The sequence below is a fragment of the Phoenix dactylifera genome, chromosome 1 (genome assembly GCF_051530095.1).
Source record: "Phoenix dactylifera cultivar Ajwa chromosome 1, Ajwa_hap1_PhDact_Kaust_v1.1, whole genome shotgun sequence".
In the NCBI taxonomy this organism is placed as follows: domain Eukaryota; kingdom Viridiplantae; phylum Streptophyta; class Magnoliopsida; order Arecales; family Arecaceae; genus Phoenix; species Phoenix dactylifera.
The window spans coordinates 68,124,597-68,139,134 of NC_143190.1; the positions used below are offsets into that span (position 1 = coordinate 68,124,597).

The 14,538-nt window shown below is 39.8% G+C and overlaps 1 protein-coding gene and 1 long non-coding RNA gene across 6 annotated transcripts in view; one reads left to right on the forward strand and one right to left on the reverse strand.

Moving 5' to 3' along the window:
• The first annotated feature begins 4,839 nt into the window (after positions 1-4,839).
• Positions 4,840-11,309, forward strand: LOC103721042 (putative protein phosphatase 2C 6). Of its 5 annotated transcripts, none has more exons than XR_015973123.2 (6): positions 4,840-4,900; positions 5,162-6,279; positions 6,375-6,728; positions 6,834-6,939; positions 8,957-9,230; positions 10,592-11,309. XR_015973123.2 is itself a non-coding variant. In XM_088710719.2 (5 exons), exons 2-5 carry the CDS (start codon positions 5,623-5,625, stop codon positions 10,927-10,929), a joined length of 1,455 nt encoding a protein of 484 aa, XP_088566845.2. In that variant the 5' UTR covers positions 4,840-4,900; positions 5,162-5,622; the 3' UTR covers positions 10,930-11,309. The 5 variants fall into 5 exon arrangements, 2 of the variants coding, with proteins under 2 accessions (XP_088566845.2, XP_008809296.4); XR_015973122.2 differs by having other exon boundaries at positions 4,859-5,085; XM_088710719.2 differs by lacking the exon at positions 8,957-9,230.
• Positions 10,665-14,538, reverse strand: part of LOC148715510 (uncharacterized) — a 37,383-nt gene continuing 33,509 nt past the window's right edge. Inside the window, exon 3 of the long non-coding RNA XR_015973125.2 lies at positions 10,665-13,383. This is a non-coding gene — a long non-coding RNA (uncharacterized LOC148715510). The remainder of the gene's footprint in view (positions 13,384-14,538) is intronic.

The window sequence follows — 14,538 nt, forward strand, 5'->3', positions numbered from 1 at the left end:
CGACATAGAGATCCAAATCCTATGGTTGTGCTCATGCGCTTTGCGAACAAAATAGGATGAATCATATGCACGTGACTAATTAGATATATAACAGATGCATCTAGAGACACTGCATGATTGTTGAATGACTTGTTTGTTTTGGTTGCAGCTGAAGCATTGAAGATTCCATGCTTTGGGATGTTGTGAGGATTCGTATAGGTGTGTATTTAGTCCCACATCAGCTATGCACTGAGTAGCTCTTGAACGCTTATACAGAATCAAAGAATCCAAATAATACTTTCTGATTAGTCTTTTTAAGTAAAGTACTATGTTGTTATAAATGATAGCAAAGTAGATCCAGCCTATGGTCTATGTGAACTAGAAGATACTATAGCACAAGCTGATCATAGTGCTTGTGATTAAATTTGAACCCTTAGTCTGGTGAGGACGCCATGACTTAAATAGAAAAAGTATGTGGGGATCCGGGCAAGCGTGTGTTTAGTCCCACATCTGCTATTTGCTAAATAGATCTTAGGTACTTATATAGAGCTGAAAAATCCAAATAATATCTTCTAACTAACCTTTTTGAGTGAGGTTCTATGTTGTTACAAATGTACTACATTTTAGTTTTATTTGTAGCATCGAACATCTTTCCCTGTAAGCAACTATCGTTCTTCCCCCTTGCATACACCATTTTGTATGGCAGACTGGCAATTGTATTAGCTATAGCTTTCAAGAGAAAACATAGTGGGAATTTGCATGACTCCGTCATCTAGGGCATGCTAGAAATATAGTTGCATTGGTTATTTGGATTCCATTTGGATAGTTAGGCAGAGCATGTTATGTAAATCATGAGATGGGTTCGCAGGTGGATGGTACTCGCTGAATTTAACGTCTCAAGCTGATTCACAAGGTTTTACTCTTGTTTTGCTTTTATTAGCATGGCAATAAACATCAGTTCTTCGTTGGATAATTAGAGCTTGGTTGCATTGTACTGAATTATATGGTTCTCTTCCATTGTAGGGCCTGGGGAGAATGAGTAGAAAACATGTAAGCCAGTGAAGGTTACATCGTATTAGCTTTTCATTTTATGGCAACTGTGAAGTACAAAGATAAAGGAAGCCAACAGACCATGTTATGAAATCACCAATCTAATCTTCCCTGGCATATTAGTGGCATTTGCTAGTATGACTCGTGTGAAATGTACCTCGTGTTTCATCCTCAACTAAACTTTAAAAATCTATGCATTGATTAGAGGTTGAATCATTTTACAAAATATGCTCAGCCTGTTATTCTCATGTTGATTGCTGCTATATGTTGGACCTATTGGAAGGAGCGGAACTGTAGAATTTTTTTAGATAAAAGATCTTTAATTGCCTCAATTACTGCAGAGGGACTTAGAATTTTTAATGACTGAGTGGTGCTATGCGATCCTATTACGCAGATGGAGTTGGAAAGAAATTGGTCCAAAGTGCAGAATGTTGTTTGTAAGCTTGTGGATGTCTAATGCAGTTTGAACTATATCAGTTGGATTTTTTATTTTTTATTGTCAGGGAATGCTCTTAGATTGCTCTAGCAGAGGATCATGTTCTTCCTTTGCAGTATGGTTCTGTCATTGGTTGCATATGATGGAGATTTCAGCTAGCTACATCTTCTCTGAGATATTCTCTTGGACGTCAAATATGATTGGAGCATATTATGTCATGCTTACTCTTCAACTATCATGCAGTCCTGGAACGCAATCAGCCTCTTTAATGATTGAAGGATTGCAACTTTGTCTCCTTTAGCTACAGCTCCTGTTCGTCATCTTATGCTTTCCAGCAGATTGTATTATATTATGCTCCAGAGGAGGTACCAAACATGGTATGAAAATTGGTGGTGGAAAATCGGTTATTCCTTATGTCAAAAACTTTCTCAAGCTTCTTTGAAATTTGGAGCTTGTGGCCATTCTAGATTTTGGTATTTTTTCCTTAAAATCTTTGTGAAATTGCTTGAAACTTTTAGGTAATAAATGTTCCTGCGTATTGGTCTGGATGAGGTTCTTTCCTCCACTGATTATGAGATACTTGGTTTAGAACCATTTAGATTCCTTTTCTCGCATCTGTTCTCTCCTCTCTTGACAATGTAACTCATTTCTGCCCCTCATCCGTGTTGTAAATATGATTAATCTTCAATAAAAGCCGAGTGGCTCCTTTCTGCCTCCCCTTTACATCAAATTAAAAAGAAATGTACTCTATTATTTTGGTTCAAGGACTTTCTATATCTTGAATGGAATGGAATACCATATGATGCAAGATCCTATTTATATTCTTTCCTTCATCACTTGGTGCTCTACTGCTATGGATTGGAGATCCATGAACAGGTCTAAATATCAAACTATACAGACTTCTTCAACACATGATCATCTAGTATCTAATTTGGTTGGGTATTTTAATTGGGCGTTCCCAGCCATCTATATTAGAAGCACTTCTGTGCTCTTGAGCTCCTACATGGCCAATCAAGATTAATTAGTGTCCTGTCCAATGAACTAGAATTCTACTGAACTCGGCCTAATTTGAATCTATTGTCTGTCCAATTCTTACAGCCAGGTACCATAATAACCCAAGATTAGTATGTTGCGAACCTGATCCTGCAATGTTTAATCTCTTGTGATCTCCAACATGGTGAAGCACATTTTTTTACTTGTATATTTTTGTGAAACAAATCTGACTTGGTCTCTCTGAAACTGGAAGAAGGTGAATGGAACTACATACAGGAGTAAGTACCAAAAAATTCTCAGTTTTCCAGAGATTGAAAAACCAATGGCCAAAAAAAAAAAAAAAAGCTTCGGAAGCCATTTCTTATTAATTCGCATGGCTCCTCATGCATCTTTTCTGATTCTGTTTAAATTACTTTATCTTGCTTGTTGCATCTTTTCTGAAGTCAATTTTTTTATTGTCTGTTCCTGCACGAAGATGTTGAATATGGCGGACAAAGTCGTTGAGTGCAACAAAACCAAAATCACGGTCTCATCACCAATTGCTCATCTTCCTAAGATCAATCATTCGTCCCCCAAAAGTCTTACACTAAGCTACATTCAGATCATCCACCTTTTTTTCATAACTCATTCTCATGGTATCAAATCAATCTTTTCCCCTGTCTTTTTCTGATTCTCTTCCCATATCCTTGATATGAGTCCACCCCTCCCTCCTCCTCTGCATCAGCCTCAATATTAGTTGTCATGCACCTCTCTCTTTCCTGTCTTCTTCCCTTTTCATCATCAAATTTGAGACCCCACACACTTATTGTGCACCAACAACATCTCCATTCCACAGTTCACAGAAAAGAAACACAAAAGAGAACTTGACACCGGGCCAAAACGAATCAATGACGAAACAATTCTTTCTGTTAAAATATCAAGCCCGGTTGTTGGATATTTTTGAGGCGTCCTACATCTAAAGAGATGCCCGTGTCTCACGAGTCATGTATATTAACGCGACACGTAGCACCGGTTTTATTTGAGCGTAAGGTGGGGGACGCGACGCGTCGGCTGGGACAGCCTGTCGGGGGGACGCGTGGCCTTCGGTAGGTGGTCCGAATCCGCCGTCCTTTTCGCTCTGGCCACGGAAACACATGCCGTCGCATGTTCTTCTCTCTCTTCGGCCGTTGCTAGTCCACCGGATTCCATGGAAAAACACGCTCAGTGAGTATTAGAGGCCCGGATTCAGACCGGAGATCTTCACCGGCCCAGTATTTGGGGCAGAACTGAGGGCCACCTGATTCGGTCTCTCAAATACAGCATCTTTTGAGGAACGATGCCATCTTGATGGAGGATCATTCGGTGACGATGCTGCATCCCTTTGTGCCAAATATTTTGCGCCCCGCAAAAGAATATATCTTTTTTATAATGAAGCATTTTTACCGGAAGATAAATGAAGCTGCAAACTGAATGATCTTTTTTTTTTTCTGATTGATTGCTCCAATAAAATATTTTGGACTTTTGGGAAATACGTGTCTAGAGTCTGCAGGGGTACATTGTTTTTCAAAATTTTTTTATATGTTGAGATCAAACAATCAAATGCCGTTGAGATTTAAGCCAATTGGTTGATGCAAATTTCAGCTTAAAGACGTCTCAAACTCAAATAATGGTCCTAATCGACGGACGGTCAGACGAGTCAAGGAAGAGTAGGGGATATTTACTATGATGCAAACTTGTTGCAGACTTGTTACGTCACCTTATAGATGTTTAAATTAATATACCAACCTCAAGTCATCAGGTCAACTGGTAGGTACGTCATCCGCCCAAAGAGGAACACGAGATCAAACGATGGCATCCGATTACTGGTAAAATTAATCATGCCGTTTAGATTTAAGCCACTTGGTTGACGCAATTTTCAGCTTAAAGACGTCTCAAACTCAAATAACGGTCCTAATCGACGGACGGTCAGACGAGGCACAGTAACGGCGAAGGGTCGGATCCGATTCCTCCGGGTATTAAAGAACGCATCGAATCCCGCGCCCATGAGCCGACCACGTGTCCGGCATTTACACCGGCACGAGACATGATCCGCGAACAAGGAGACATCAAGGTTCAATCATCGGATGCTCGCGATGACGTCAAGGCGGCGATCTAGGCTTCCGGTCCGCACCCAGGTCCTAACCTGGGTCAGACCCAGGGTATTCTCGTGATTTCCGCATGAAACACCGCGAATCGCCTCGTTCCCGTCCCCGCGGCCGCCCCTGCTCTTCCCTCTCAGCCACTAATTTCTTGTCCGGCCGGACCGACCATGCCTTATCCGCCAATACGAACACGAAACGTGTCCACATCTTGCAAGGAAGCCGTTTGGCGAAAAAACGGCTGGTCGATGTCTTCGGTGATGGCGTCATCATCCGACACCTGTCTCTCTTTTTCTCCTTCCCCTCTCCAGCTTCGGTGCTTCCGGTCATCGCCTTTCTCATTTCCCCCCAGCTCTCTCTCTCTCTCTCTCTTTTTCTGTGGCTGTTTCTTTGGAGTGGAAGTTGCTTTCTTCCTCCTTCTTCTTTCATCTTTTTGTAGAGTTCTTGAAACGCGGACATGAACTCATAAACAAACAATTCTTTTCTGACTATTGTCCATGCAGAGGATATGTAATGAGTGAAGTTTCGTTTCATCTCCTTTCTTCGTCCGTCTGAACCAATTTATTTCGTTGTATTTTTGCGACAGGTCATGGCATAAAAGGGAGCTTGGGGAACTGCCGCCTATATATTTGGAGAGGCTATTACGAGTTCCTTGAGATCCAGGGAACCCGGGCAGCAAAAGGCCTCCAAATCCCCCCACCATTTCCCCTCATTTTTTCCACCCAACAAATTCCCTGCCTCAAAGACAGTGCGAACATAATTCCAAAGGGAGGTGAAGCCTGGGGCGTTTTCTAGGCTACTCTGGGATTCTTCTCATCCTTGAATAGTTTCTCTATCGGGGTCGGCTGTCAAAAGGGTGGCGAAACCCGTGAACCTGCGGCCGGTGAACCTTGGAGAGCGATGAAGAGGAGGCGGAGGGGGGCGTTGCGGAGCAATAACGAGATGTGTGACTTCTGAGGTCCACGAGGACTGGTGCCGGTTGTGCCGCCGCCGCCGCCGCCGTTGCCTTTTATCGCAGCGATAGTTCGACGGGGGAGGAGCCGATCGATGGAGGAGATGCCTCCGGCGGCTGCTCTGCCATTTAGGACGGGCAATTCGCTCCGGGAAAACCCGATGGACGTCGCGCGCCTTCGGCTGATATCAGACGCTGCGACCCTGCTGCTCTCCGATCCGATGGCTACCGATGCTGACCATGCGCCCGCGGCCAAGCAAGTGGAGGAGATGGAGGAGGAGCCTGAGGTTGGGACGATCCGATCTGTTGGGAGTGATGAAGAGGATTCGGTGTCTGTTGGGCCGGAGCCATCCGTTGGAAGCTCGATCAGCGGCAGCAGCAGCATCGCCAGTGCCACCGATGAGTTGTCGACTCTGGACCCGTCTTTCGAGAGCCCTGCCCCATGTGTGCATATCGCGGCAGTGCCTACTTTCGCTGCGGGGGTGCCGCCGGCGGCTGCTGAACCAGCAGCGCGTCGGGGAAGTGGTGGTGGGCGGAGTGTGTTCTTGACAAATTACGTGCCGCTCTGGGGCTGCGTATCCATCTGCGGCCGGAGGCCGGAGATGGAAGACGCCGTGGCGGCGGCGCCTCGGTTCTTTGACATCCCGCTCCGAATGCTGACTGCTGATGGTGTTGTGGATGGGCTGGATCCATGTTTGGTTAGCTTGACTGCCCATTTCTTCGGAGTTTACGATGGTCATGGTGGTGCCCAGGTGATCCATTTTTTCTTTCACTCAGTTCATAGTTTATTTATTTGTTTCTTTGTTTTGTGATGTCATATTGATTTGAAGCTTTTCTCTGATTTTAGGTTGCTAACTACTGTCGTGATCGAGTTCATCTGGCCTTGGTAGAGGAGCTGAGAAATGTAGCTGAAGGTTTGGGAGGAGCAAGCGGAGATGCTTGGAAGAAGCAGTGGGAGGGAGTGTTCATTGATTGCTTTCAGAAAGTTGACGATGAGGTAGGAGGCAAAGTGAGTAGAGGGAATGTCGGAGGTGGGGCTGGTGCAGGTGCGCCATCAGAATCTACTGCCCTGGAAACCGTCGGATCAACAGCTGTGGTTGCTGTTATCTGTTCTTCGCACATCATCATTGCAAACTGTGGGGATTCAAGGGCTGTCCTTTGTCGTGCTAAACAGCCTGTGCCACTATCGGTGGATCATAAAGTAAGGCATGTGTTTGTTATCTTGGTGGTGCATATTTTTCTAGTTTATTTCAGAAACAAGAAATTGATTTTTTTTTTTTGTTAAAAAAAAAAAATAATGCTTCAGCCAAACAGAGAAGACGAGTACAAAAGGATTGAAGCAGAGGGAGGCAAGGTCATACAATGGAATGGATACCGTGTGTTTGGTGTTCTTGCTATGTCACGCTCAATTGGTATGTATAATTTGTACTTAGGAGAACAACACGAGATATGATGAAGGAACATGACGAAAATTAATTTTTTTTTTTTTAACATGGAATCCTTAATTATGCTTAATCAAGTATGTAGTGTACATATATAATTGGATTTTGGATGGTGAGAAAGGGTTTGTAGCATGAAAACAGCCATTTAATGAGGTGCACCATCTATTTCCAAACTATGTTCTGTTTTTTGGTGCTGAAATAATATGTTTGTTGATTCTGATGAAAATGATAGGCAACTAGTTATACAATCTCCAATACCAAATAAGAAGAAATCAGAAGACTTATGGAGACTTAGATATTTGGTGTCTACACCTAGCTTAATTAAATTAGATCAGCATCTTAAATGATATAGCAAAATTATAACTAGGGAGATTGTTGGTCTGAAGATCTATTGCTCTGTAAAGCTTGTCAGTATTACACTGTTCATAGGAAGTTCCGGGTGCCATGTTATTGTTTCTATTAGCTGCCATTCCGGGTGCTTTTCAGAGTATGATAAAATATCAGCTGTGATCAAGAAACAGGAGTTTCTGGCATTTTTCTTGGATTTTTTTAGGGACCCCTGTGCGGCACCTGTCGCGTTTGTTGGAAGCTTTTATGCAATATTAACAATAACAAACAACTTTCTGAAATATCACAAATGTGACATATTAGCCAGTAGGAAATCTGGCCACTTTTCTGTACCAAGGCCTCATTGTAATACTGCTTCTATAATTTTTTTAGGACCCTCTATGACCAGAGGTTTTAAATAGTCATTTTTCACTGGAAAATAAAAGAAAAAAAGGTTATACACTGATATCATGAGATAAAGATATATCCTCTAAGCTTCTTTCCAGTTCTTTAAATTTGTTTAGCTTACTCAAAAAGTATCTAGACCTTGAAGATGAACTTTGCATTTAAATTTACAAATTTTAAATTGTCAAAATGATGGATGTTTTTCTGAACAATCGGTAGGTTCTAAAGTAGCTACTCTTGTTCAATATCTGCATCCTTCAGTCTTGGCTATGCGAAAATCTTTATGCCAACTGGCTGTAAAACTCCATTCTTTTTACTTGTAAGTTATCCAGGGATTCTATCAAAGATGAAAATGATAAGGGCAATATTCTGCATACTCCAGTGAATTAAAAATAATTAAAAAAAAGTAGATCTGCTGGGGTTTCTGTTGGCTTTACTGTAAAGAAATCATGTTTAAAAATTTTACATAACAAAGAATGCAATTGTAAGGTACCAAAAAAGTGCATACATTCCCATTTGTGCTTTGTTTATGGAGTATATCCTACCAAAGCTCCCATCAGCTGCCCTGCTAATACATTTTTTGTTGCGCAAGCTGGCCTTCCAAATACATTGATATTGACCAAGGTGCACCCATGTTTAAAAACATAGTTACATAATTGAAATAAATTCTTGTACATCAAGAGAGAGAGAGAGAGAGAGAGAGGGGGGGGGGGGGGGTGTTATTCAAGGAGCATCATGAATTTATGCTCACTAGTCAGAAGTAAGAGGTCTTCTAACTTCTCATATTAGGAATTTTGGATCTGAAAAATCTAGGAAAAAAGAGGTTTAAAATCATATGTGCTCCTAAATTTCCCTTCTTTTTCACTCACACACACACAGACTCCTCCACTCTCAAAGGAGATTATAACCATCTGCAAACAAATACTAAAAAGTTGGGGAATTCAACCAAGAGATTTCCATAGATTTAAAGTTTTTAGGCAGTTAGATTAGTGCATATTATTTCATGCCGTTGGGCTTTTCCGTTTCTTAAACCAGCCAAAGAAATTTTACAGAGCTTCATCCTTAACCTTCTCAACTTTGTGGTTTCATAATGATGTTATTCATATTCTTCCTATGACAATTGCTGGCAACATCGATCCTCTCCATCGCCTCTCCGGGGTGTGGAACTGAATTGGCTCTCTTACTATATCCTATCTTGGATCTTATTTACTTGGAAAATAGTTTCTTTTAGAAATTCTAACACCCATCTTTGCAGTTCACAGCAAACAGAACAAATGGTGAAGATTAGATGCTTCCAATTGGTGTATCATATGATCTCGCTCATCTTTATTGCCAGTTATCATTTTTTGGTCTGCAGTTGGAATATAAAAAGCTTTAGGTGTATATGAGAAATTTATGATATCTGTTATTTTCTACCTTCGCTGGTTGCAAGTGGTAGTTGGAAAGCTCAAGATGTTTCTTAGTGACTCTTCTACCAATCAAAGGATGATGATCTCTTTATATTTTCTTGTCATACCAAAGCACCATATGTGAGTTATTGGTGTCTGACTTCAACACAAAAATAATCTTATTACTTGCCATGTTACTCTTCTTCAGTTATTCAGTAAAATGATAAAGATAACTATATTTACTTGCTTAAATATCATCATCCAAGTCTCCATCATTTATTTAAATCACAAATATCATTTAGATTTAGGACTTGTTTTTGCCACAATTTCTCCTTGTATGTAGCCCACAATCACCCCATCAATCCCTACTTGCTGTATAAAAAACAAACATCCTCTCCCTCTCAACGTCTTCTGTGTAAGTTTTCATGAACTTGCTAAATCTCGTCCATTTAAATATGATGCAAATTTCTATTGATAATATGAGAATGATCACATCTCGACCCGGCAAACATTTAAGGACCACTATAACCTGGCTTCCATAGTTAACCACATTAATGCATTTCTACCTGAGATCTTAGCTGGTCACTTTCTTTACCAAGTTTAGCTCTTTGGTGACTCACTAAAGAAGTTATGCTTTATAATTTAATCAAACAATTTAAATTCTATTTTATTCCTAGCTAGAAAGCCTATTCCCTTTCTCCCATCATTTCTTCTATTCTTTGCATTTTAAGATAATTTTCTTTCAGGATTTTATGTTTCTTAATGTCAAATGTAGCTCGTTATTTGTACAGTCAGATAGCCATGAGATATATCATTTATTTCTTATGTGTGTTGCATGTATGCATTTACTATCAAATTGAACAGAAGTTTTATGCTGACTTAGTTTCACTTTTTTCTCCCGTCCTAACCACATGCTGTCTTTTGTTCTACCTCATCAAATTATAGCAAACATCAATTAAAAAAAAATGGATTACATTCATAACATGGCTAAAATAAAAGCCAATACAATTATATCTGTTATGGAAGTCTGATAGCCTACTTAATCTTATCTGCATGATGTGCTGCAGAACTATATGAACTGTACACTATATACCAACTATTTATTGCTGTTTTCATCAAATAGTTTTCTATTGTTGTTTATTGACTTATAAAATATACATCTGGAATTGAGTGTTCTCTAGACAGAATGATTCATTAGTTTATATACCTCAAACCTTTATACAACTTTTCTTGACATACATTGCACCTCCTTCTTGTTGTTTTCCATCTCACTGCTGGATTGGAAGTCATTAAGCATTAATTGTTTGAAACGCATTCTATATCTACTCTGTGCTGATACGTGGCTAAACTAAAAATTTTGCTAATTGAATCTAACTTGTTTTATATGCACTCAGGAATTATAATACTTTTCATCTTTTCTGATCAAGTTGAAATGTAGTGTGATGAATACATAGAACTAGCATTCATGACACTTGGCCATAAATATGCATGCTCATGTGCAGGGGACCAATACTTGAAGCCATGGATTATTCCTGTACCAGAAGTCACAATCGTTCCACGAACAAAAGAAGATGATTGCCTTATTCTAGCTAGCGATGGCTTATGGGATGTCATGTCAAATGAAGAGGTTTGTGAGGTAGCCCGCAAGCGGATCCTACACTGGCACAAAAGGAACGGTGTCACGTCATCTCCCACACAAAGAGGGGAAAAAGCCGATCCTGCAGCTCAAGCAGCTGCGGACTGCCTGTCAAAGCATGCTCTCCAGAAGGGAAGCAAAGACAACATCACCGTCATTGTGGTGGACCTGAAAGCACAGAGGAAGTTCAAGACCAAAACCTAACTGGGTAGGCTAGACTTCATTTGATCAACTGGGTCAGAGAACCACATAATATGGGATCTAAATCTAGCCAGAAAATTACTGCCTTAAATAACTGAACTGGCCCATCTGTTTTTTTTCTTCTTTTGGGCTCTAAGGGCTGTACCATGTATTTGTTATAGAATCTTTTCAACCTCGGGTATATAATTCTAATCCAGGTGGCCATAATCTTGGAGTTTCTTTTTTCTTCAGCTTGGCTGAGTCCTGGCAATGTAAATATGAGCTACTGTAGGTAAAGAAATGGTGGTGGGAAGTATTCTGTACTACCCTCAAGACAGTGTGTTTATCTACTTTGTTGTATTTCCTTCTATCTCCGAGTGTGAGGCTCTGTGAGGTTCATCTCATTTTGCTTTTGTTCTTGTTATCCTTCTTAATACTTTTTCCCTTACTCTGCATATAGTTCCTTCCTGAACAAATATACAAATATTAAAAGATGAAATCCGTGATTTGTGGTCTATTGTCCCACTTACTAGTTGTTATCTGTGCTTTGTTTCTGTAGGAGACTAGGAGCTTGACCTGTTTTACTGATTTGATTTTTACAAAATACCTCAGATGCCCTATGACCTTATCGACTTAACTGACATTATTTTCCTCGCCGCTAATCCCTGGATCCAATAATTCTAGTTTAAAGGCCACTTTTTGCTTAAAGATGAGTGATTGATGATTCAAGATTCGATAGTTCAGTTTTCCACTGGGAGTTACTACAGCTATGACTTGGCACTTACTAAGTCTATCTGTTATTTATTTATTTAGTTCTGCTCAGATAGAAGGTAAGCTTAATAGAAGACTCTCCTGAATTAACAAAACCCAAATAGAGGATGGATCCAAGTTGATTTTTCTGAGACTAAGGAAAACACTCCCCAAATTAAACAAATATTGGCCCCGTTACTGCTGAAGCTGTGCCAAGATGGCACAGACCTGCAGTAGAACAGAGACGAGTAAAGAAGCACCACAAACCAAAAGACATGCTTCTCGCTCGCTCTCTTCATGTAATCAGATATTTTAAGAATATCTTTTTCAACAGAAGTTAGCCAAGCTAACCAATAAATTAATATCAAAGGATGCTAAATTTGTTAATGCGTTGAGATCTCTGCTATCTCCTTGCCATCACGGTATGCAGTAGCGTGTGGCTGTTGAAAGTGGCGCCATGGACGCACGCCACATTGAACACGTGGACTAAAAAATGTGTTAAAAAAGATCGCAATGCATCTCCAATAGCTGATAACTTTTTCTTCAGAACACCAATTACATACGGACTACAAAGAAAACATATAAATTGTCTTAGCTTAGGCAATTAATGGCCGGTATATGAGATTTACTTTTAAGGCTAAGACCTCCAAAATAAAAAAAAAAGTCTGTTCTGATCATAGCCAGGTCTTTCTTTCATTGCCAAATTCCTATATCCTTCAATATATATCTGACCCTACTATGACTAGTAGGTGGCTTACAATGCACATGGATAAACAGTAGTTGCAATTCCCTCACTTATTTCTAATGTGGTATAGAACCTAAAACATCACATTATTTTCTAAATTCTTACCATTTCCATAATAAAAAATACATCCTGGCAGGAGGCATGCAAAAGGTATCTGTGATTTGCTAAGCATGGTTACATCAAACTCAAAAGACATTAGAAGACTATGAGAAATACCATGTCCATTCTCTGGCAATCACCCTCCAGGGTCGTTAGTAAATGAAATGCCTGAATAAAATAGTAAGGATCCCATTTAAACTATGCCATGACAGGTTTGCTTACAGGAGTAGTCTTGGAAGTGTAGCAGCATATCATCTCCTACAATTTGATCTGACCAAGTCCAGTGAATTTGTTGTCCAGTTTTCCCTTGCAAAAGTTACTTATTTGAACATATCTCAATTTGAAAGGAAACAATATGGTTGGAGACAAATTATAGAAGAACCTGATTAAAATGTCTGTGGCAGTGGACCACATTACCTCAAGGAAATCATGTACTGAGAAGAGATGCTATCACAAACACTGGAGTGATGTGATGTTGCCAGGGCCAAAATTAACTTTTAACATGGATAAGTAGAATTGTAGTTGGAAAGTGGAAAAATGTTAGTAGATTGGAGATTGTATAAACTAAGCAACTCGAAACATTGGTGACCTTTGGTGATATGAAAGACCGACCATGAAGAAAAGTCTATTATAGCATTTCTGAATAATAATTATAATGCAAACTTTGCAGGAGAAGTTCTGTAAACCATTAGCACATTTGAATACAGTATCATTTCTGAGATTAATAATTTCTGTATCATTAACATATATGATACTAATTATATCTCGTTAATAGAGTCAGAGTTTGGGGCAAACATTTTCTCGCAACGTGCAGCCTAAAGTCGCATCTGGGAGCTCGCCAAGGTTTGTGACAAGAAAGCCTTAAATACCATGTTGATTCTTATCTGAAGATAGAAAAAACAGGCAGGGTAAGAAAGCAAATAAATAAATAAATCGGCACAAATACAACAATGATGACCCAGTCATAAAAAACACTTCGGTTGCTCCTTGTAGAGCAGAGTCCCGTGCATATCAGTGAAGGGAAACCAAAGGTACACAATCTCGAACAATAATTTCTTAAAAGTAATGGTACCATTTTATGGAACATCTCATCGAATGACATTCCTTTTCACTTTAAACTGAAAGTCTTGTTATGCCTATCTTCTACACCTCCCAATTAGTTGCTACTATCAAGATCTCTTGTTGCAATATCAAGATCTCTCATTGCATCGTCTTTCGCCTCGTGGCACTTCCATTGGCTAACCCTCCTCTGCAATTACTCATTGAATTCAAGCAGAACAAGAAAAAATTTGCATACTACAACCTCTCTATAGGAAACATTCTGGACACCAAGGATTGGATTTTCTCGAGATTGATTAGGTTTTCTCAAGATCACAAGCTTGATCCCTATGAACAGTTCCATCTTTTTCAGCTTTCCAAGCGTTGTGTTAAAAATATCCCAATGCACCTCTAATAGTTTCCATTAGTCAACTTTTTCTTTTGAAGCACAAACTATACATGGACTGCAATGTAAACGTAAATACAAAAGATTAATAAATTATCCTAGATAATACAATTAATGGGTGGTATGTGATATCTACTTTTAAGGCTCACCCCTCCAAAATAAAAAGTCCCTCCTAATTATAGCTTGATACTCTTTCCCAAAACTTTCTATTATTGTCAAATTCCTCTTATTTGGTCCTTCAGCATATATTCGAGACCTTCCTAGACCAGTATGTGGTTTACTTTGCACATGGGTAAACTATAGTTGCATTTCTCTTGCTTATTTCTAATGTTCTTCTTTCTTATAGTTTCCATAATAAAAAATATATCCCAGCAAGAGGCATGCAAAAGGCATTTGATTTGCTAAACACGAGTACCTCTAAAAGACAGTATACGACAGGGAGAAGTACCCTGTTGATTCCCTTGGCAATCCCTTTCCGCTGCAATGGCCCTTAATAGTAGGATACATATCAAGTAATCTTGCATATACATGATATACAAGTTGATATGCAACATTCTTCTCCAGGAAACCATATCCTATGACAAATCTGGGGTCA

Excerpts from the sequence above, each read along its gene's own strand:
- LOC103721042 (XM_088710719.2), top strand. The coding sequence starts at position 5,623 with ATGGAGGAGATGCCTCCGGCGGCTGCTCTGCCATTTAGGACGGGCAAT. Across the intron at positions 6,729-6,833 it reads CACTATCGGTGGATCATAAA|CCAAACAGAGAAGACGAGTA; the intron begins GTAAGGCATGTG and ends ATAATGCTTCAG. Across the intron at positions 6,940-10,591 it reads TGCTATGTCACGCTCAATTG|GGGACCAATACTTGAAGCCA; the intron begins GTATGTATAATT and ends GCTCATGTGCAG.